Source organism: Geotrypetes seraphini, chromosome 2, assembly GCF_902459505.1.
Source record: "Geotrypetes seraphini chromosome 2, aGeoSer1.1, whole genome shotgun sequence".
NCBI classification, from domain to species: domain Eukaryota; kingdom Metazoa; phylum Chordata; class Amphibia; order Gymnophiona; family Dermophiidae; genus Geotrypetes; species Geotrypetes seraphini.
Window position 1 is genome coordinate 119,495,815 of NC_047085.1, and position 21,803 is coordinate 119,517,617.

Consider the following 21,803-nt stretch of genomic DNA (forward strand, 5'->3'; position numbering starts at 1 on the left):
AATATCATATAAATTTATCATTTCAACACATGAAATTAGAATCAAACATAATCTAGATGTCACAGCAAAGCAATTTAAACATATTCATATATCAACGAATCAAAAATGAATAATCAATTAATTGAAAAATAGTAATTATTACTGATTAAATTATTAAAAATTATTACTCAAGTAATTAAAAGTTAATAATTACTAATTAAGTAATTAAAATAAATACTAATTAAGTAATTAAAAAAGATCAATGTATTATCCCAAGGAGATTGAAACTAACCAATGTATAATTCCTAGAAATTAATATAAAGCCTCTCTAACCACTACATGTGGGTGGAACATGAGCACCCACCAAAACCCTATTGTACTGCCATATAGGTGGCACATGCAGGTATAAGTTTTATTCACCTTTATTTATAGAATGTTGTTTCCAAAGGCATAAAATTCCTTAAATTGTATAGGGCAGATAACTCATGTACCATGATTACTTGCCTTTTTTTTTTTTCTTGCTTTTTTTGCTGATGTGTAACTCCACTTCTACACATTTTAGTTATAAAAACATAAGCATTGCCTCTGCCGGGTCAGATCAGGGGTCCATCGTGCCCGGCAGTCCGCTCCCACGGCGGCCCTCCAGGTCCATGACCTGAAAGTGTTCCCTACCTAACCTAAAATGTCCATACCCTATTCGCTTAATGTCCTGTAAGGTAAACCTCTATCTGTACCCTGTTATCCCCTTCGCTTCCAGGAAGTCATCCAGTCCCTTTTTGAACCCCAGAATTGTACTCTGCCTTATCACCTCTCCGGGAAGTGCATTCCAGGTGTCAACCACCCGTTGAGTGAAGAAGAACTTCCTTGCATTCGTTATGAATCTGTCTCCTCTCAGTTTTTCTGAATGACCTCTTGTTTTAGTTGTCCCTGCTAGTCTAAAGAATCTGTCCCTCTCCACCTTCTCTATGCCTTTCATGATTTTATAAGTCTCTATCATGTCCCCTCTCAGTCTCCGCTTTTCCAGGGTAAAGAGCCCCAGCCTGTCTAACCGTTCGGCATATGAAAGGTTCTCCATACCCTTTATCATCCTCGTTGCTCTCCTCTGGACCCTCTTGAGTATTGCCATGTCCTTCTTGAGGTATGGCGACCAGTATTGGACGCAGTATTCCAGATGTGGGTGCACCGTTGCTCGATACAGTGGCAGGATAACTTCCTTCGTTCTGGTAGGATACCTTTTTTGATAATGCCCAACATTCTGCTCGCTTTTTTTGAGGCCGCTGCACATTGCGCCGCCGGCTTCATTGTGTTATCCACCAATACCCCAAGATCTTTTTCTTGGCTGCCTTCCCCGAGTACCCTCCCTCCCATCGTATAGCTGTATATGGAGTTCCCCTTCCCTATGTGCAAGACCTTACATTTCTCCACATTGAAGCTCATCTGCCATTTTTTTGCCCAATCACTCAGTTTGTTCAGGTCGCTCTGCAGTTATTTGCATTCCTCAACAGTTCTGACCCTGCTGGAGAGTTTTGTGTCATCCGCAAACTTGATAACTTCGCACTTCGTCCCCGTTTCTGGATCATTAATAAATATATTGAACAGCAGTGGACCCAGCACTGACCCTTGCGGAACACCACTTGTTACCCCTATCCAGTCAGAGTAGTGCCCCTTAACTCCTACCCTCTGCTTCCTGTCCGCCAGACAATTTTTGATCCATTTGTGCACGTCCCCTTCCACCCCGTGACTCCACAGTTTCTTCAGTAGGCTTCATGGGGCACCTTGTCGAAGGCTTTTTGGAAATCTAGATATACGATGTCTACGGGGGTCACCTTGGTCCAATTGTTTACTTATCTCCTCAAAGAAATGCAGTAGATTCGTCTGGCATGATCGGCCTTTACAGAAACCATGCTGGCTTGATCTCATCAGATTATTTTTTTCTATATGCTCATTGATACCTTCCCTGATCAGTGATTCGGCCATCTTTTCCTTTAATTTCAGTTTTAATGGTAATTGTATTTGATTTTAGGGACCCTTAGAGGAAAATTAGCTTTGTTTTAGAGAGTTGTGGGGGGACAGAAATCCCACCCATCCCTGCCTGTCCCTGCCAAGATCCTCTCTGTCCCCACCCATCCCCGCAAGGAATTACCTCCATCCCCGCCCGTCCCCATAAAAAGCAGGAATTACTTCAGACAGAATCATCAATTCCACAGTTTCTTTTGTGTTTGCGCTGCTGTTTTCCTTGTGGAATCTCTTTGGCGGAGCCCTTTTTGTTTTCTGTTCAGGTAATTAATTTATAAACCCCCTCTTTTACTAAGGCTGACTTGTCCATTATATTATATGGACGAACCCTGCTTCCAAAGCCTTCCGTCCCCGTGGGAGTCCCGTTGGCTAGAGGGGAAGTCCCGTGGGCAAGAGGGGGGTCCCCGTGGGAGTCCCGTGGGTTAAGGGGGAATTCCTGTGATCCCCGTTCCCGTGCAGACCTCTACTTTGTTTAGGATTATTGTTTTAAACCACTTTGGTTGGCTCTCGCCAGAAGGGTGGTATATCAAATCCAAAAAACTAAATAAATTCTTGTGTGTTCCACTTTAGTCACCTGAAGAGCATTTCATTAAATATATTTTAAAGAGAAAGTAAAACGTACTCTTCACAAGGAAAGCTGTCAATAGTACATCTTTCTTTTCCAGAGTGATTGAGCAGCTTGGCGGGAAGCAACTGGTAATGAACCACATGCATCATGAAGACCAGCAGGTTCGCTACAATGCATTGTTAGCAGTACAGAAGCTGATGGTCCATAATTGGTATGTGATAGCTTTGTGTTTCAAAATATATATATTTAAATATTTTTTTGTATCTATGAATTTGTTTTTATTTTCTTCCTCTAATGATTTTCAAGTAAGTACTGCACAGTAGGCTTTATTCAATACAGATCTTTTTTTCCTGTATAGGAAAAAGTTAGTTTTGAATAAGGCCCACTGATAGATGCAGAATCCTGCATGAGTGACGGCCTTTTTACAACAAAACAAAACAGGACTGCAGGTGGCCGTAGTATTAGTTCATCATAGTAGGCTTTGACTTGAAAATTATGGTGATTATTAGGATAGAGATGTCTTTTTAGAGACTTCTGCTTCCTGTGCAAAAGGCTTAATAAAAAGAAAAGAGAGCAAGCTGACAACACTTGAGATATTGCTGTAGTAATAAAAATCTTTTTTTTTTACATCAGCATTTACTTTTTATAATCTGACTAGCAAAGGTTGAGTGGGATATAAGTTGTAATTATGTTTAAATACTATAGAGTAGAAAAGTAGTTGATTGTTCTTAAGCTGATACCTATGTTTTGAAACCTTATTTATGTTTATTTAGAAGGATTTATTTACTATCTTTTTGAATAAATTCACCTAAGGCAGTGTACAGCAATAATAATCTGGACTTAGGCAATAGCCAATTACAGCACTAGCAATAATCAAACTACAATACACATTATAGCATAGCATGCTACTTACAATGTTATGATATATGTGGTCTTGTATTCTGCCAAATTCTCACTAGGTGAGTTTGAAGCGGTTTACATAGTAGTAAATGTGTGAACAACATGAAAGATACATTATGGATAACAACATGGAAAATACAATGTGGGAAATACGATAGAAGTGTTGGATCAAAAAGAGGTAGATTTGTTACATAATGGGAAAATATGATGTTACAGTAATAGGTATACACAGTGTAATCCAGGATGAGTTTGTATGTTACATAGTGGTGACTTGTGGTGTATGATAGATGAATGGTTCATACATTTGATTATGGATGTCTAAGGACTACAGTTGTTAGTAGCAAGGCTCTTGCATTATAGCCTGGATTTCTAAAGGTTACAGGATGATTAGCAGTACAGTGTATCCTCGGTTTGCGAGTAACCCGGTTTGCGAGTGTTTTGCAAGACGAGCAAAACACTCAGCAAACTTTCGTCTCACAAACCGAGTGTTGATTCGCTACACGAGCTTTCACTATGGTGGCCCAGGGGTGGGTACCTGCCTGTGGGTTCTGCAGCCCTTGTAGCGTGGTGGCTTCCTTTCCCCGGGGTCCCCGTTCTGCTCTCCTCCCTCTTCGGCCGATGCCTCTGCCGTTCACCAGTGCCTCCTGGCTTCCGATTCAAGTCAGCTATCCTCCAGACGCATGCGCAGGACCTCTGAACTCCCCCTTCAAGCTGGCACCGCTCCAACAACACGAGCACCACGTACAAGCACCCAGGACGTCCTGCGTGCTTGTACGTGGTGTGCATGTTGTTGGAGCGGTGCCGGCTTGATGGGGGAGTTCAGAGGTCCTGCACATGCGTCAGAAGGATGGCAGCCAGCTTGAATCAGAAGCCGGGAGGCGCTGGTGAACGGCAGAGGCATCGGCCGAAGAAGGAGGAGAGCCGCACGGGGACCCCGGGGAAAGGAAGCCACCACGCTACAAGGGCTGCAGCACCCACAGGCAGGTACCCACCCCTGGGCCACCATAGTAAACCTTGGTTGTGGAACGAATTGTTTCAGTTTACATTGTGGCCTATGGGGACATGTGCTTTGATATACGAGTACTTTGAATTACGAGCATGCTTCTGGAATGAATTATGCTCGTAAACCGAGGTACCACTGTATTTGCTATATAGGTCTGAGCATATAGGGCTCCTTTTACGAAGGCACGTTAGGGCCTTAACGTGTGGAATAGCGTGTGCTAAAATGCCATGTGCTCTAGCCGCTACCGCCTCTTGAGCAGGCGGTAGTTTTTCAGCTAGCACGCACTACAGCGTGCGCTAATCCGGTTTGTGCATTAAAAACGCTAGCGCACCTTCGTAAAAGGAGCCCATAATGTTAAAGTTTGGTTAAACTAGGTTCTTTGATGTAGTTTCTTGGAAGAAACAAACAAAACAGCTTCAAAAGGGGCTCATCTATTATATTTATAAATCAGTAACAGACTTAATAATTCATCATAGCCATTCAATAAGAGCAAAACCGGAGGATTTTCAACAGGAGTTTCTTGGAAGAGCCATGTTTTTAGGGGCTTTTTTAGCAATTGGGTTTATTTGGATATTGTACGAGTCTATAGGAAGTGAGTTCCAGATTTTTTAAAGTTTGATAGATGAATGATTTGCAGCGTGATGATTTGCATTTTACTTCTTTCAGAGTTGGGAAGGATAGGATCATCTTATCTGAGTTTTGATGATTTATGGTTCTGCCTAATAGTTTTGTGAATCTAGAAAGGCTTTCAGGGGCATCTCCATATAGAGATTTATGCGTCAGGCATCATAGTTTATATTACTACTACTACTACTTATTACTTATATAGCGCTGAAAGACATATGCAGTGCTGTACATTTTAACATTTATAGACAGTCCCTGCTCAAGCTTACCATCTAACTTGGACAGACAGACATGACATATAGGGTTGATGATGCAGAACCCAAGGTGAAAGGAGTCAAAACACTCTCAATGAAGTGGGCTTTTAACTGGGTCTTGAACACTGCCTGAGATGGAACCTGCCATAGGGATTCGGGTAGCTTGTTCCAAGGCAGAAGGGACAGAGTCTGGAGTTGGCAGTTGAAGAGAATGACACAGATAGGAGGGAATTACCAGCTGATCAGAAATCATAGGGGGAGATAAGTGAAGAGAGAGAGTGAGGGGCAGTTGAATGAATGCATTTGTAGGTCAGATTAAGAGGAGTTTGAATTGTATTCAGAAACGGATGGGAAGCCAATAAAGTGACTTTAGTAGAGGGGTAACGTGAGTATAGCAGCTCTCCTGGAATATAAGTCGTGCAACCAAATTCTGGATGGATTGGAGGGGAGTGAGATGGCTAAGTTGAAGGCTTGAGAGTAGCAAGTTGCAATAGTCTAAGCGCAAGGTGATGAGGGCTTGGATAAGTGTTTTGGTAATGTGCTAAGAGAGGAAGGGTTGGAGTTTAGAAATATAGAGGAAGAAACAGCAGGTTTTAGTGATATGTTGTATCTGTGTGGTAAACGAAAGAGAGGAGTCAAAGATGCCCCCAGATTATGAGCAAACAAAACAGGAAGGATGAGAGTGTTGTCCACAGAGACGGAGAACAAGGGAAGCGGAGAGGTGGGTTTAGGCAGTAAGATGAGCAGCTCTGTTTTAGCAATATTCAGTTTTAGATGGCGGTGAGACATCTAGGTGCCAGTGTTGGACAGGCAGGCTGAGACTCTGGTCTGGGTTTCAGTAGAGATATTTGGTGCAGAGAGGTAGATCTGGGAGTCGTCAGCATAGAGGTGATACTGGAAGCCGTGGGAGGAGATCAGTGTCCATTTCTCCACTGGGAGCCAGTGCAATTCCTTCAGTAGAGGTGTGATATGATATGATCACATTTTGATTTATAGAATATTAGTCTAGCTGATATATTTTATATCAGTTGAAGTTTTTTTCATTAGTTTCTTTGGGGTTCATGGTAATAGGGCATTACCGTAATCTAACAAGAATAGTATTATTGATTGGACTATTACCAATGGAGAAAGTGTCACAGAGGTCTCGGTGGGCGACACATTGGCCTCCAGTGACCACAACATGGTATGGTTCAATATCAGGAAAGGTTTCACTAAATCTACTACACTAACCAAAGTCCTCAAATTCAAGGACACAAATTTCAAAGAAATGGGAGACTTCGTTCAACAGGCGCTACAAAGCCAAGAAGAAACCGATAACGTGGAAGACATGTGGTCGACTTTGAAAGCAACCATACAAGAAGCAACAAACCGCTATGTAAAATCAGTAAGTAAACGGCGAAGGAACAATAAGCCACAGTGGTTTACTGTGGAGATCTCAGACCTGATCAAGGAGAAGAAAAAAGCATTCATCTCTTACAAACAATCAGGGAAGCAGGACTCTAGAGCAGACTACTTGGCCAAATCAAAAGCCGTCAAAACAGCAGTCAGGGAGGCTAAATTCCTCATGGAGGAGTCTCTAGCAAAGAACATCCAGAAGGGAGATAAATCCTTCTTCAGGTATATCAGTGATAGAAGAAAAAACTCAGGCGGGATTGTACGTCTTAGGAAACCAGACGGAGACTATGTGGAAAAGGATTCGGAAAAAGCCCAACTATTAAATGAATACTTCTGCTCAGTCTTCACCCGAGAAGCGCCAGGGCTCGGCCCTCAGCTACAGACAAGGGTTGGCTCAGTTGACCCGTTTAGTAACTTTGAGTTTACGCCCAGCAGTGTCTACGGTGAGCTGTCAAAGCTCAAGGTTAACAAAGCAATGGGGCCGGACAACCTGCACCCCAGGGTGCTTAGGGAGCTGAGTGATGTCTTGGCGGAGCCACTGTCCACGCTCTTCAACCTCTCCCTTAGTACAGGCAGCGTCCCGTTGGACTGGAGGACGGCTAACGTCATTCCACTCCACAAGAAAGGCTCAAAGATGGAGACAGCAAACTACAGACCAGTGAGTCTAACATCGATAGTGAGCAAACTAATGGAAACTCTAATCAAACACCAATTAGATAAGATCCTGGATGAGGAGAATCTACGGGATCCCCGACAACATGGATTTACTAAGGGGAGATCCTGCCAATCCAACCTGATCAGCTTCTTTGACTGGGTAACGGGGAAGCTGGATATAGGGGAGTCCCTGGACATCGTGTACCTGGACTTTAACAAAGCATTCGATAGCGTACCACACCGCAGGTTACTGAGCAAGATGAGTTCTATAGGATTAGGTAACACATTGACGAAATGGGTTGGGAGCTGGCTTGGAGGTAGGCTCCAAAGGGTGATGGTGAACGGCACCCCCTCTGAAATGACGGAGGTGATTAGTGGAGTACCACAGGGCTCAGTCTTGGGCCCAATCCTATTCAACATCTTTATAAGAGACTTGGCAGAAGGGCTTCGAGGTAAAATAACATTATTCGCCGATGACGCCAAACTGAGTAATGTAGTGGGCAAATGCACAACAGACGAAGATTCAGTGCCCGAGAACATGATGCACGACCTACTCCTACTGGAGCGATGGTCTAGGACATGGCAACTCAACTTCAATGCCAAAAAATGCAAAGTTATGCACCTGGGCAGCCAGAATCCATGCAAGTCTTATACCCTTAATGGCGAGATCCTAGCAAAAACGGTAGCAGAACGAGACTTGGGGGTAATCGTCAGTGAGGACATGAAGTCTGCCAATCAAGTGGAGCAGGCTTCGTCCAAGGCAAGACAAGTCCTGGGCTGCATACTGTGACCCAGCAGATGTAAGCCCGACCAAAGCTCTAGAGAAAGTAAAAAACTCCAGGGTTAAACTAGAAACCCGGCAGGGAAAGTCCAGGATCTTGAAAGATGAAGGTGAGGAAGATAATATGAATCACCACCAGGGGAGCTCTAGAGGTCCCTGGTCGTCAGCTGACACTGCTAGGTCAGGCCACGCCCCGAGAGTAGAAAAGCCAACAGTGGCTTTCAAACAAAGCAACAGGTTGGGGAGGAAGTTTGAGCCTTGCCTCCCTAGGGTTCTTCCCAAGCCAAACAGGGTCAATTGTCCTGTCCCTATGGAATGGAGTGAGACTGACACAGCCGAGGACTTATCCAGGCTCAGTGAAGAGCCTATGGAGTTTGAAGAAGTCTGTGCTGATTTGGGAATTGATTACCCTGAAAGAATGCAGGTGGACTTAGCCGGTTGCCACAAACTGTGAGTGAGATTTCCAGTGAAATGTTTGGGTAGTGTTTTGGTTTTGTTCTCTAAATCACTAGTTGGAATTATTGTGGAAAAGCTTGGAGAAGCAGGGAGAGGTTTTGCTTCCAGCTGGGAGGGAAATTTGTAAAGCTGTTTTTTGGCTTTAAATTGCAAAACCTAGTGCTTTCTCCCTATTTCCTGGCAGTTGTCACAAACCTGCCAGAGGCTTGATTTTTGTTTGAAGCACTGTAGTATTGTTAAACAGTGCATTGGACTGTGTTTTGGTCTACTACCCAAATGACTTGAGTGAATTTTGAGACTGACCAAGAGAAGCTGAATTTTCAGCCTGAGTTTATGTTGAACTTTATTTTGTCTTATTTGTTTGGACCTTTTTCCTGGACTGTTCTTTTGGCTGCTGACATTGATATCACTGCTGATGAACTGCTTACCTGTATATTGAACCATAGTAAAGCTGAATGTTGTTTCACCCGTTTGGTTAAGGTTTTTTTTTTATTTGGAATATTAACTCCAGTCCAGCCTGCAGGATGACTCCATGTCGGGTCACACGAAAAGTGAACTGTGTTTGTAGTCACCTGTATCTGTGCCTAGCCTATGCTAGGTTAAAGTGGTGACCACATTACGAAGGGGTTTCGTCAGTCGTAAGGCGGAAGTCATTATGCCATTGTATAGATCCATGGTGAGGCCCCACCTGGAATACTGTGTGCAATTCTGGAGGCCGCATTATCGCAAGGATGTGCTGAGACTGGAGTCGGTGCAAAGAATGGCCACCCGGATGGTCTCGGGACTCAAGGATCTACCATACGAAAAACGGCTTGACAAATTACAGCTATACTCGCTCGAGGAGCGCAGAGAGAGGGGGGACATGATCGAGACGTTCAAGTATCTTACGGGCTGCATCGAGGCGGAGGAAGATATCTTCTTTTTCAAGGGTCCCACGACAACAAGAGGGCATCCGTTGAAAATCAGGGGCGGGAAACTACGAGGTGACACCAGGAAATTCTTTTTCACTGAAAGAGTGGTTGATCGCTGGAATAGTCTTCCACTACAGGTGATTGAGGCCAGCAGCGTGCCTGATTTTAAGGCCAAATGGGATTAGCACATGGGATCTATTCACAGGGCAAAGGTAGGGGAGGGACATTAAGGTGGGCAGACTAGATGGGCCGTGGGCCCTTATCTGCCGTCTATTTCTATGTTTCTATGTTTCTATTACCCGGCAGTGGTGTTGGAAGAAATAAGTACTTAGCTGTGGTAGTTTAAGGAATGATTTACTGGTTAAATTGTTGTTGTGATGTTCCATTCTTAGTGAGCCATCTAGGGTGCCTCAGAGAACTCTGAAAGATTTTTCGTTGTTGAAGCTGTTTCCATTTGCTAATGTGATATTTGAAGGGATCAGGAGTATCTGGGGTCAAACCAGAGTAGTTTTGTTTTTTTTTGTATTTATTTTGAGATGGTGTTTTGCTGACTGTTCTTATAATTTGGTTAGTGCGCTCGTCAGTTTTGAGGACAAATATGTTAAGTTCAGGTCTGCTGGAATTAAGAGAAGAATGTCATCCACATAAGAGAACATTCATTCCCCATGGTCTAGGTTTATTGAGTCTAGTGTTCTTATAAATATGTTATATAATAGTGGTGTTCCTTGTGGTACACCTTGTGGATAAAAGTGAGCTGGTTGATGTGTAGCTAGATTTTCAGAAAGCTTTTGCCAAAGTTCCTCATGAGAGGCTCCTGAGAAAATTAAAGAGTTATGAGATAGGTGTCAAAGTTCAGTTGTGGATTAGGAATTGGTTATTGGATCGAGAAAATTGGTCATTTTTCTCAATGGAGGAGAGTAAACAGTGGAGTGTCGAAGGGATCTGTACTGGGTCCGGTGCTATTTAACTTATTTATAAATGATCTGGAAATTAGAATGAGTGAGATGATTAAATTTGCAGATGACACTAAACTGTTCAAAGTTGTTAAAACACATGCAGATTGTGAAAAATTGCAGGCACACCTTAGGAAATTGGAAGACTTGGGCGTCCAACTGGCAGATGAAATCTAATGTGAACAAATGCATGTGATGCACATTGGGAAGAATAACTCAAATCACAGTTACCAGATGCTTGGGTCCACTTTAGGGGTTAGCGCCCAAGAAAAGGATCTGGGTGTCATTGTAGACAATACCATGAAACCTTCTGCCCAATGTGTGGCGGTGGCCAAAAAAGCAAACAAGATGTTAGGAATTATTAAAAAAGGGATGGTTAACAAGACTAAGAATGTTATATTGCCTCTGTATCGCTCCATGGTGCCACCTCACCTAGAGTATTGCGTTCAATTCTGGTCTCCTTATCTCAAGAAAGTTATAGCGGCAATAGAAAAGGTTCGAAGAAGAGCAACCAAGATGATAGAGGATGGAACTCCTCTCATATGAGGAAAGACAAAAAAAGGTTAGGGCTCTTCAGCTTGGAAAAGAGATGGCTGAGGGGAGATATAATTGAAGTCTGTAAAATCCTGAGTGGAGTAGAGCGGGTACAAGTGGATCGATTTTTCACTCCGTCAAAAATTACAAAGACTAGGGGACACTCGATGAAGTTACAGGGAAATATTTTTAAAACCATTAGGAGGAAATATTAGAATAGTTAAACTCTGGAATGCATTACCAGAGGTTGTGGTAAGAGTGGATAGTGTAGCTAGTTTTAAGAAAGGTTTGGACAATTTCCTGGAGGAAAAGTACATAGTCTGTTATTGAGAAAGACATGGGGGAAGCCATTGCTTGCCCTAGATCAGTAGTATGGAATGTTGCTATTCTTTGGGTTTTTAAACAATAGACGGAAGATTTTTATACTCAAAATACAACCCAGTAAATAATTATGATGAAGCTAATAGGGTATTTTGAAATGTAATAATTAATTCATATAGTAATAATATTTGGCATCTATATGCCTACCAATCAATTTATCTATTTAATCACTCCATATCTTATCCTTTCTCTGCTTTTTATCAGAAACCATATTATTATATCTTAGGTGGTAAACTAGGAGGAGGGTATATCATACCATGTTGGTGATTTTCAGTGCATGGGACCTCACATAATATACATTATCCCAAGTCCACATTCTGTCTACATTGAATAATCATCTATACCATGTCCTCCATCCCTTACCTAAATGTATTTATATAAAAGACTTTTTATTATTCTCAATTTTAATATTTTTATTATTTAGTTGATTTTTATATATGTAACTAACTTATTAAAATTATTAAATTCATATATGCCACTACTCAATGTCTTACAATTTCATTATTAGGTTTTGCCCCAAAATTAGTTGTATATTTAATACTGGTTTTTTTAGAGATCTTCTACTAAAAAGTTGTGCATATATAACTTCATGAAATTATTAGCAACACTTATCTTATTCAGCAATGTGCTGATCCAACGTTGGTCTTGATACTATTATTCTGCCTGACGCTCTGTTTTTACTCGAGCATTTCAATCATCTTGACCTTCATCGGGGGAAGTGTATGTTGCTATTTCAAAGCGTAACATCCTATTTAACGCGCGGACAGAATGTAAACTTGGGATAATGTACGTTATGTGAGGTCCCATACAATGAAAATCACCAACATGGTATGATATACCCTCCTCCTAGTTTACCACCTAAGACAGTGTTCTTCAACCTTTTTACACCCGTGGACTGGCAGAAAAAAAAGAATTATTTTGTGGACCGGCAAACTACTAGGGCTAAAATTTAAAAACCCCGTTTCCGCCCCATCTCCGCGAGCTCGGTCCCCACAAATCATCAGATCCCATCCACACAAGCCTCAGTTATGATTTTATATTGAATGTATTTTATTAAAGTATAAAAAGAAACAATATTCTGTAGAATTGTCATTTTATAAATACAAATAATTCAGAGCAAGGATCAACAAAACCCCTGTCTCCCCTCCCCTTCACATATATCCCCTCTACTATCAAGAAAACTGAACAAGCCAAATTATTACATAATGCTACACAGAAATATCATGCTAACAGAATACTGAAGTCACACATGACAGGAATAGTTTTAGGGGAGTGCAACTAGGGCAACTGCCCCCTGGTCAGAGAGCGCCCTAAGCCAGCTGGAAGCTAAAGAAGCACTGCCTGGGTTTTGCAGTCCCCAGTTATGTCTAACACCAGCTCTAGCAGGATATATATTTCAAATCTGATATATTCTAATCACAAAATAGAAATAAAATTATTTTTTCTACCTTTTGTCGTCTCTGGTTTCTGCTTTCAATCTTTTTTTCATTCTCTTCCTTCCAGTGTCTGCCCTCTCTGTCTCTTCAATCCAGCATCTGCCCCTTCCATCCACTGTCTGTCCTCTCCCCCTTCCATATGGTATCTGTCTTCTTTCTATGCCCCTCTACCCTTTCCATCCAGCTTGTGCCCCCTCTCTCCTTTTAACATGATTCATTCCAGCTTCACTGCTCTCTTCATTTTTATCTCTCCTACACCAGATCTATCATCGTTGTCCCTCTCTGCTTATTTTTCTGCTGACCCCTTCCTATCATCAATCTCTCTACTTTCTCATGCCTGTGTCTCCCCTTCCCCTTCTCTAATCTCTCTGCCAGCTGTTTCCTTCCTTTTTTCATTCTCCCTTCCCTCCTCCTCCTGTCCAGCAGTAACTCCCTTCCCTTCCTCCCCTCCCAGCAGCATCTCTCCTTCTCCCTCTCCAGTAGCAGCTGTCCCTTTTTTTTCCTTGCCCAGCAGCTTCCCAGATTCCTTTCCCTCCTCCCCTCCCAGAAGCATCTCTCCTTCTCCCTCTCCAGTACCAGCTGTCCTTTTTTTCCTTGCCCAGTAGCTTCTCAGATTCCTTTCCCTCCTCCCCTCCCAGAAGCATCTCTCCTTCTCCTTCTCCCTCTCCAGTAACAGCTGTCCCTTTTTTTCCTTGCCCAGCAGCTTCCCAGATTCCTTTCCCTCCTCCCCTCCCAGAAGCATCTCTTCTTCTCCTTCTCCCTCTCCAGTAGCAGCTGTCCCTTTTTTTTCCTTGCCCAGCAGCTTCCCAGATTCCTTTCCCTCCTCCCCTCCCAGAAGCATCTCACCTTCTCCCTCTCCAGTAGCAGCTGTCCCTTTTTTTTCCTTGCTCAGCAGCTTCCCAGATTCCTTTCCCTCCTCCCCTCCCAGAAGCATCTCTCCTTCTCCAGTAGCAGCTGTCCCTTTTTTTTCCCTTGCCAAGCAGCTTCTGATAGTGGCTTTCTCCCCTGCCAGCAGCTCTTCTTACTTCCCAGCGCAGAGATTCACGAAGGCAGCCTCGGGTCCTTTGTTGGGTCGCGCCGCCTCTGAGGAAAGAGGAAGTTGCATCATCAGAGGCAGCCGCGACTCAGCAAAAGCCCCGAGGCTGCCTTCGTGAATCACTGCGCTGGGAAGTAAAGGAGAGCTGCAGAGAGGGGAGAAAGCCACTGTCGGAGGCTCCCCAAGATCTCTCCGGCCCAGCGCACGCTTCAGATGTTGATCTTGCCGGCCCTGCGCGGACCGGCAGGAAGTTGAAGTGATTCAATCTTGCTGGCCCTGCGCAGACCGGCAAAAATTTCCTGCGGACCGGCGGTTGAAGAACTGTGACCTAAGATATAATAATATGATTTCTGATAAAAAGCAGAGAAAGGATAAGATATGAAGTGATTAAATAGATAAATTGATTGGTAGGCAGGTAGGAAGGTTTTGCCAGGTACTAGTGACCTGGATTGGCCACCGTGAGAACAGGCAAATGGGCTTGATGGACCTTTGGTCTGACCCATTAAGGCTGCTATTATGTTCTTATGGTAGTCTGTTTAATAGTAATGTATAATTCATTGTGTCAAATCTGCAGGTACATCAAATTGAAGTAGTAATGTTTATTTTTACTTAGTTCAAATTGTACTCTAAATACTAGGCCTATCAGGCATGTTTATGTGCTGTGTGCATTTCTGAAGCCATACAGGTAGTAATAGGTTTCAACTGTATGATATTGTCTTTTAGTCAACTCAATACATATTAAAGCATTTTAATAAACAACATAGGATGTAAGGGGAGGTAGAACATATAGACAGATAATATAAGGCCTGTTTTACAAAGCCGTGCGGCAACAGCCCCGAAGCCCTTTAAATCTCTATGGGCTTGGGGGCTGTTGCTGCGCTGCTTTGTAAAACAGGCCCCTAGAGTAGCAGTAGCAAGAGTTAGAAAACACGGAGACTAATTTAAAGAAAATTGTATATGGAGTTATCTTTATTTTTATTAAAAATTTCTATACCGCTTATGACTAAATAGTAAACCACTTTGAATTGACAATACACATCCATAATTTCAATAACAAACGTGCATGAAAATTATCTCACCTTGAGTAGATTAGCTCCCAGAGTGATGATGAAGTGTTGCTGAGCACTGTATGGATTGTTTCCTATCTGACAGAAAGGGTCTAAGTTAGACAAGTGCTGTACCTCTGCTACCTGTTTCTGCCAATCCTGCTAGCATAGTATTGTGGGCCTTAGTGTCAATAGCTGCTGAAAAATCCAGCATTATTAGTACCAAGGCAAATTCCTTGTCTAGGTATCTGTGAAGATCATCTAATAGAGAAATGAGAGCGAGAAAAATGATAAAAGAAATGGGATGACTTCCCTAAGAGGAAAGGCTAAAGCAGTTAGGACTCTTCAAAAAAGAGAAACCCCACGTTGAAAGACAGTTTGAAGCTCTGGCTTTGGATATCAGAGCTGCAGCAGCTGCCTTCTTCATGGCTTGGGCCTGTCATACTAGATTGCAGAATAGTTCCTCATAACTGGGGAATGCCTATCCCCACATGTTTAAGGAGGAAGTGGATTATGCTGGTGCTCTATGACAGAGATGTTGCCTGGTGTGCCGCAGGGCCGCCATCAGGGCAGTACTACCAGTCCTGCATTCAGGGGCCCGGAGCTGACAGGGGGCCCGAGGCAGGGGCGCCAGTAGCTCGCCAAGGCAAAGTGAGTCGATCACCCAGGACTCACTTTGTCTTGGCGATCTAATCTATCGAGCCGATAAGTCTTCTTCTCCCCGACGTCAATTCTGCAGTCGGAGAGGAAGTTCGGGCCAGCCAATCGCTGCCTGGCTGGGCGGAACTTCCTCTCCGATTGCAGAATTGACGTCAGGGAGAGCATGCGTCGGCGTAGGCTTTGGGGCCTGTTATCCATTGGTGGGTCCTGTTCCCCGATGGCAGTGGCAATGGCTTGGGGAACGGCAGGGAGAAAGAAAGAAAGGGGGCAGGCAGGGAAACAGAAGGAAAGAAGAGAAACAGAAAAAAAGAAAGAAAGGTCAGGGAGAGAGGAAGAAAAAGTTGGGGGAGGGAATGAGGTGTGGAGGAGAGAAAGCATACAGGCTGATAGAAGGGAAGAAAGATTGGATACACAGTCAGAAGAAGAAAGTGCAACCAGAAATCACCAGACAAGGTAGGAAAAATGATTTTATTTTAAATTTAGCAAAGTGGAGGCAGTATTACCATAGTTTTCAAAGGAATTTGCCCAAATAACTTAATAGTTAACTGGGTAAATTCCCAGAGATGAAAACTTCCCTTCACTTACTATGCACAGTTCTGAATTTATATCTGCTGTCTATATTTTACAATATGGTCACCTTTTACTAAACCGCAATAGTGGTTTTTAGCGCAGGGAGCCTATGAGCGTCAAGAGCAGCGCTGGGCATTCAGCGCAGCTCCCTGCGCTAAAAACTGCTATTGTGGTTTAATAAAAAGGATGGAGGGTATATTTGTCTATTTTTGTATGCTATAAAAACCAAATACAGAGAGAGACTGAGAGCTGTTGACGAAGAGCTACGTGTGTGTCTTTCTTCGATTCCAGCCAGAATATCAGCTTTGTGTTAAGCCAAACAGGCCCAGGTTTCGCACTGAATAAAGTATTTTATAATTTTTCACTATTCTGTTTACTTAATATTTCATAATAAAGTAATTATAAAATACTTTCTTTGTGTTTATTTGATTCCTATTCAAGAGAATTACTTTATATATAGTCAATATAGGCACAGAGTTAAATTTTTTTACATTTTCTAATGGTGGTGTGCCTCGTGATTTTTTTCATGAAAAAAGTGTGCCTTTGCCCAAAAAAGGTTGAAAAACACTGCTCTATGACATCATCAGAGTCCTAAGTAAATAAATAAATTAAAGAAATAGAAAAAAAAAATTTTATACGTTTGTCGTCTCTGGTTTCTGCTTTCCTCACCTTCCTGTCACTCTCTTCCTTCCATCCACTGTTTGCCCTCTCTCTCTGCCCCTTCCATATTCTCCTTGCAGAAACTGTCTGCCTCCCCCTTCCATCTCCCCCTCCCCATTGATCTGGCATCCATCTTCTTCCTTTCCCTGCCCTCCCCTCTCCCATGGTCTAGCATCTCTCCCCCCTCTCTGTGGTTTTTTGCATCTCTTTTCTTTTCCTTTCCTCCACTCAGATCTGGTTTCTCTGTCTCCTTCCCCCTTTCCTTATCCCAGATATAGTGTCTGTCTTCCCTCCTCTCCCCCAATACATCTAATTATATATCAATTCAAAATTCTCTTGTGCAGGGCTCCAAATAAAAATATCATCAGCATAAGGTAATATAAAAATACTCAAATTTGAAAGCATTTCTCTCAAAGAAGTCATCTAAACTTTAAAAAGCAAAGTCAGAAGAGGAGAACCCTGTGAAACTCCACAGTGAACCTCCCAAGTTGATGAAACAGAATTTTGACCCTTGATGCAATATCTCCTTTTCATTATAAATTCTGAAAACCATTTTAGTGTCTTTCCCTCCATACTCAGGACACTCAAATTAATGATCAGCAACCTCAAATGCTGCAGATATATCCAAACTGAAATGACAGTTTGTTGGTCACAACTCAAAAGTTTCCTAATCTCTGATATTAATTTTAACAGTAATGTTTCTATGCTATGAAATGGACAAAAGCCATTGCAGACATTCTTTAGAAAATATGTACAGTAATCTGAGAACTGCTGATACAGTACAAACTCCAAAAGTTTAGAAAGCCAAGGAATACTTAGAATGATAATTCTTAGCCTCAGTAAGATCTAATCAAGTTTTAAGTTTCAAGTTTTATTAATGCTTAATAAATCGCCTATTTAATTTCCTAAGTGATGTACAATACAAATTAAAATATAACAACTAATGCAATAACAAATAAAAGACAAACTAAATAAGACAATACACGAATAGGGAAGGGAAGAAGGGAGAAATTACAATTTCTTTTCAGGAGTTGAAAAACATAATCCTGTTGCCTTGGGAATTGGTATAAGTATTGTATCTGTTAACAAACTGGAATATGAACCTTCTTACAAAGCTATATTAATAAAATGTGTTAACCAGTTAGAAATATCATTCGGCAGTTGTTTCAGCAAAAAAAAAAAAATGATGTATATCTAAAGAACATGATTGTCTAGAAATCCTTTGTAGAATCTTAGGCCAGGATTCTCAAAAACCTGCATTAAAAAGTGATGGTTTTCATTCTGTGCAGCAATATGAGAGATATCTGATGTGAAATATTTATGTAGTTCCTATGTAGGATCCCTAGTCAGCTGAGAATGAGAGCTGACAATAGATTTACAGAGCTTACTTTAAAAGCAAAACTTTTTTAGGTCCACACAACTCATATTCTTCAGCAGACCCTGTAGTATATATTGGACTTGCAGTGACTCTGGTCACGTGTTAAACTATGATGATGGACATGTAAGTCTCTTTACATGTTTTACAAAATGGCACAGGATTAAACATATGTATGATTACAGAAATCTAAAAAAAAAAAAAAAAAGTGATGGTCTGCTAACGCAGCCGTTTTGATAGTGAATCAAAAAAGCAAAACATTCTTAAAAAATCACACATGCAAATGAGGTTTGCAGACAGCAGCGAAGATTAGCTAAATTTGCATTCCCATGCGCAGAAAAATCACGTCGAGAAAAAAAACCCAAAACACAACAGCAGGAGAGACACCCACACTCTCCTGCTGCTCTGAAATCCCGGCCACGCGCCACACCCCCTGAAGCAGGAGAGATGCCCACACTCTCCCAGTGCCCTGAAATCCTGGCCGCGCACCTCCCTCCCCCCTGCAGTGGGAGAGATGAACACACTCTCCCACTTCCAAGAAATCCAAGTTGCGCACCTCTTCGCAGCGGGATAGATGCCCACACTCTCCCACTGTCAAGAAATCCGGGGCATGCACCCCCCTCTTGCAGCGGGAGAGATGCCCACACACTCCCGCTGCCAAGAAATCCAGGCTGCCCCACCCCCCTCCTCCCAGCAACGGGAGTCAGACTAAATGTCTTTGCTCTCCCAAAATGACTCTTCTGGATAGGAGGAATCCAGATCACAGGTTGGCATTCATAGCCAGAAGTCTGTGGCAGCTCTAGACCAAGGAGAGGACCCAACCCTGTGTAGGTTTTTTAAGCCGTTGGGGATTAAATTTGAATACCCTGCAGAAGTCCACAGCTCAGACTTCTGTATTGAGCAATTCTAAGGCCCAGTCCACATACTTTCCTTTGCATGCTGATATGACCATGATGCTGACGGAGCATTGGGACATGCCTGAGGGCCCTTTTAAGGGGTGCCAGGGCTACCAGCAGCTATTTACACAGCTAAGGTGGATTCATTGGTAGTGCAAATTACTAAGTGTGCTTCCCTTCCTACTGAAGGTGAAATGATCTTAAAGTATGCACAGGATCAAAGGGTGGACCTTATGCTCAAGAGGCAGTTTGAGGCTTCAGTCTTGGGTGTTAAGATGGCAACTGTGGCCTCATTTGTGGTTTCACACTTGCCACAAGATACTGTATCAGGCTCCGGCTGCGAAGAAGGGCACTTTACCCAAGTGTTACTTTGCGGGTGGACTATGCAGCTGATACTCTGTACGATATGTTTAGAGTAATGAACAAAGTGTCTGGTTACTCTGTCTCTGCTCACAAAACACTCTGGATCAGACAATAAACAAGTGATTCAGCATCTAAGGCTACCTTAAGCAGACTTCCTTTCAAAGGACAGATGCATTTTGGCAGAGGATTGAATGACCTTATGGCCAGTATCATGGACCATCATCCTAAGTCATTACCTGACAGTAGGCCACGTGCCCTAGGGGAGGTTAGGTAGGAGTTTCTTTAGTGGCTACAGGAGATCTCGCCAAAAGGCAAGCTCTTCTGTGCAGAAACCCTTTCACGGATTTCAGCAGAGATTTGGGGGCAAGCGCATGCATCCAGGTCCTACTCAGCAACCTCCACCAAGAAGTCACAATGATGCCAGACTGCAGCTTCACACAACTCTTGGGAGACCTGGAATCAGATTTGCTCAGACCAGTGGGTCCTGGGCGTCATTTGAGAGGGTTACAAGTTTGAATTGTGTCATCCACTGGGATTTTTGTGTGGATTCCTCAGCTGGCAGGTCAGAGAGAGTAGCAAAGGTTCAGGCGACTGTAAAGCACCTCATAGGAATTCAGGAATTCCAGATGCAGACTCAGGCTTGGGCAGATACTCTGTATAATAATAATAATAATAATAACTTTATTTTTGTATACCGCAGTACCAGAATAGATCAGAGCGGTTTACATGACAAGAGACTGTACATCTACAGCGAAATTTACAAATAAGTCAATCAATCAATATAACTTAGCGAGTCGGGAGCAGGCAAGAAGGAGATAGAGAGGTTATAAAGTCAATCGGCGTGGCTTAGGAAGTCAGGTGCAGGTAGGTGGGAGGTGCAGGTAGGAAGAAGGCAGGTAGGTGGGAGGTGCAGGAAGGTGGGAGGTGCAGGAAGGTGGGAGGTACAAGGCATAGTTAAAAGTAGAGTTACAAGGAGGGCGGGAGTCAGAGATATTTGTCAAAGAGATAAGTTTTGATTGACTTCCTGAAAGTTTGGTAGGAGGGAGAATTAGAGATGAGAGTGGATAGACATTTGTTCCATTTGCATGCCTGGAACGCCAGGGATCTGTCGAGGAATCTCTTGTAGATGCAGCACTTTAGGGATGGGAAGGCAAACAAGTGGGCGTTACGTGTGCGGGTGGGGCCCGGACGGACAACGTGATCTGATAGGTAGATTGGGGACGAGCCTGTTAGGGTTTTGAAGCAGAGGCAAGCAAATTTGAAGATAATCCTCGTCTCCATAGGCAGCCAGTGCAGTTGTGTCCAAGAAAGACTCATGTGACTGCAGACGAATTCTGATTCTGAAGTTTGTCAATGCATGCCTAAGAGTGCTTTGGCTCTGTATGGAGGACTGTGCATTCAGTCATTGCCTCAGTTTCTCCGGGAGACTTCCTAGCCTTGCTGAATTTGACAAAGGCTTACTTGCATCTTCCCAGAACACAGGAAGTTTCTTCAGTTCCATGTACTGGAAAGGGATTTTTCAGTTCTCAGCGCTACCTTTCGGGTTGGCCACAGCACCTCTTACCTTTACCAAGGTAATGGTGGTGGCAACAGTACACCTGCACAAGGTAGGGATTCAGGTACACCCATACTTGGACACTTGGCTAATTAGACCCCCCTCCCCCCCAATCCAAGGCAACAGGCTTTGAAGCAGTGACACAAGTAATGCAGCCTTTGCAGAACCTGAGGTGGATCATCAATTTCCAGAAGAGACATCTAGAACCGACCCAATCCTTAGAGTACCTGTAAATCCTCTTCAGGATGGCAGAGGGCTGTGTTTTCCTCCCAGAGCCTTGCAGACTGAAGCTACGATGTCATATTAAGAACATAAGAATCGCCGCTGCTGGGTCAGACTAGTGGTCCATCGTGCCCAGCAGTCCGCACATGCAGCGGCCTGTTGATCACAATGGGAAGATGCAAGTAAGCCTTTGTCAAATCCAGCGAAGCTAGGAAGTCTCCCGGAGAAACCGAGGCAATGACTGAATGCTATGCCAGCTCCCACTGCTTGGTATTACCTGCAGTGCTGAGGTCACTGGTAGCTACCATAAAAATGGTTCCCTGGGTGAAAGCTCATGCACATCCCCTGCAAAATGCTCTGTTGTCCCTCTGGTCTCTGAAGGCAGACTCGCTCCAGATGTCATTATCCTGGATGGCAGAAGTAGCTACGGGCAGAAACGCCATCCAAGGGAGTACCTCTTCACATCTCATCTTGGATGATACTAGTGACAGATGCCAGTCTGTATAGCTGCGGAGGTCATTGTAAGGGGTGGTCGGTTCAGGGCTGCTGGTTACCCTTGCAGAGAAAATAGTCCA

The 21,803-nt window shown here is 43.2% G+C and overlaps 1 protein-coding gene across 4 annotated transcripts in view; it reads left to right on the forward strand.

Moving 5' to 3' along the window:
* The window catches only part of ATP6V1H (ATPase H+ transporting V1 subunit H), a 173,491-nt gene that overhangs the window by 123,021 nt on the left and 28,667 nt on the right, over positions 1-21,803 (forward strand). For 3 of the 4 annotated variants that reach the window (XM_033929584.1, XM_033929582.1, XM_033929583.1), the window contains one exon: positions 2,661-2,774. The exons of the other annotated variant lie outside the window; for it this stretch is intronic. In XM_033929584.1, the coding sequence (XP_033785475.1) occupies positions 2,661-2,774 (114 nt within the window). The remainder of the gene's footprint in view (positions 1-2,660; positions 2,775-21,803) is intronic. 4 annotated transcript variants of the gene reach the window in all.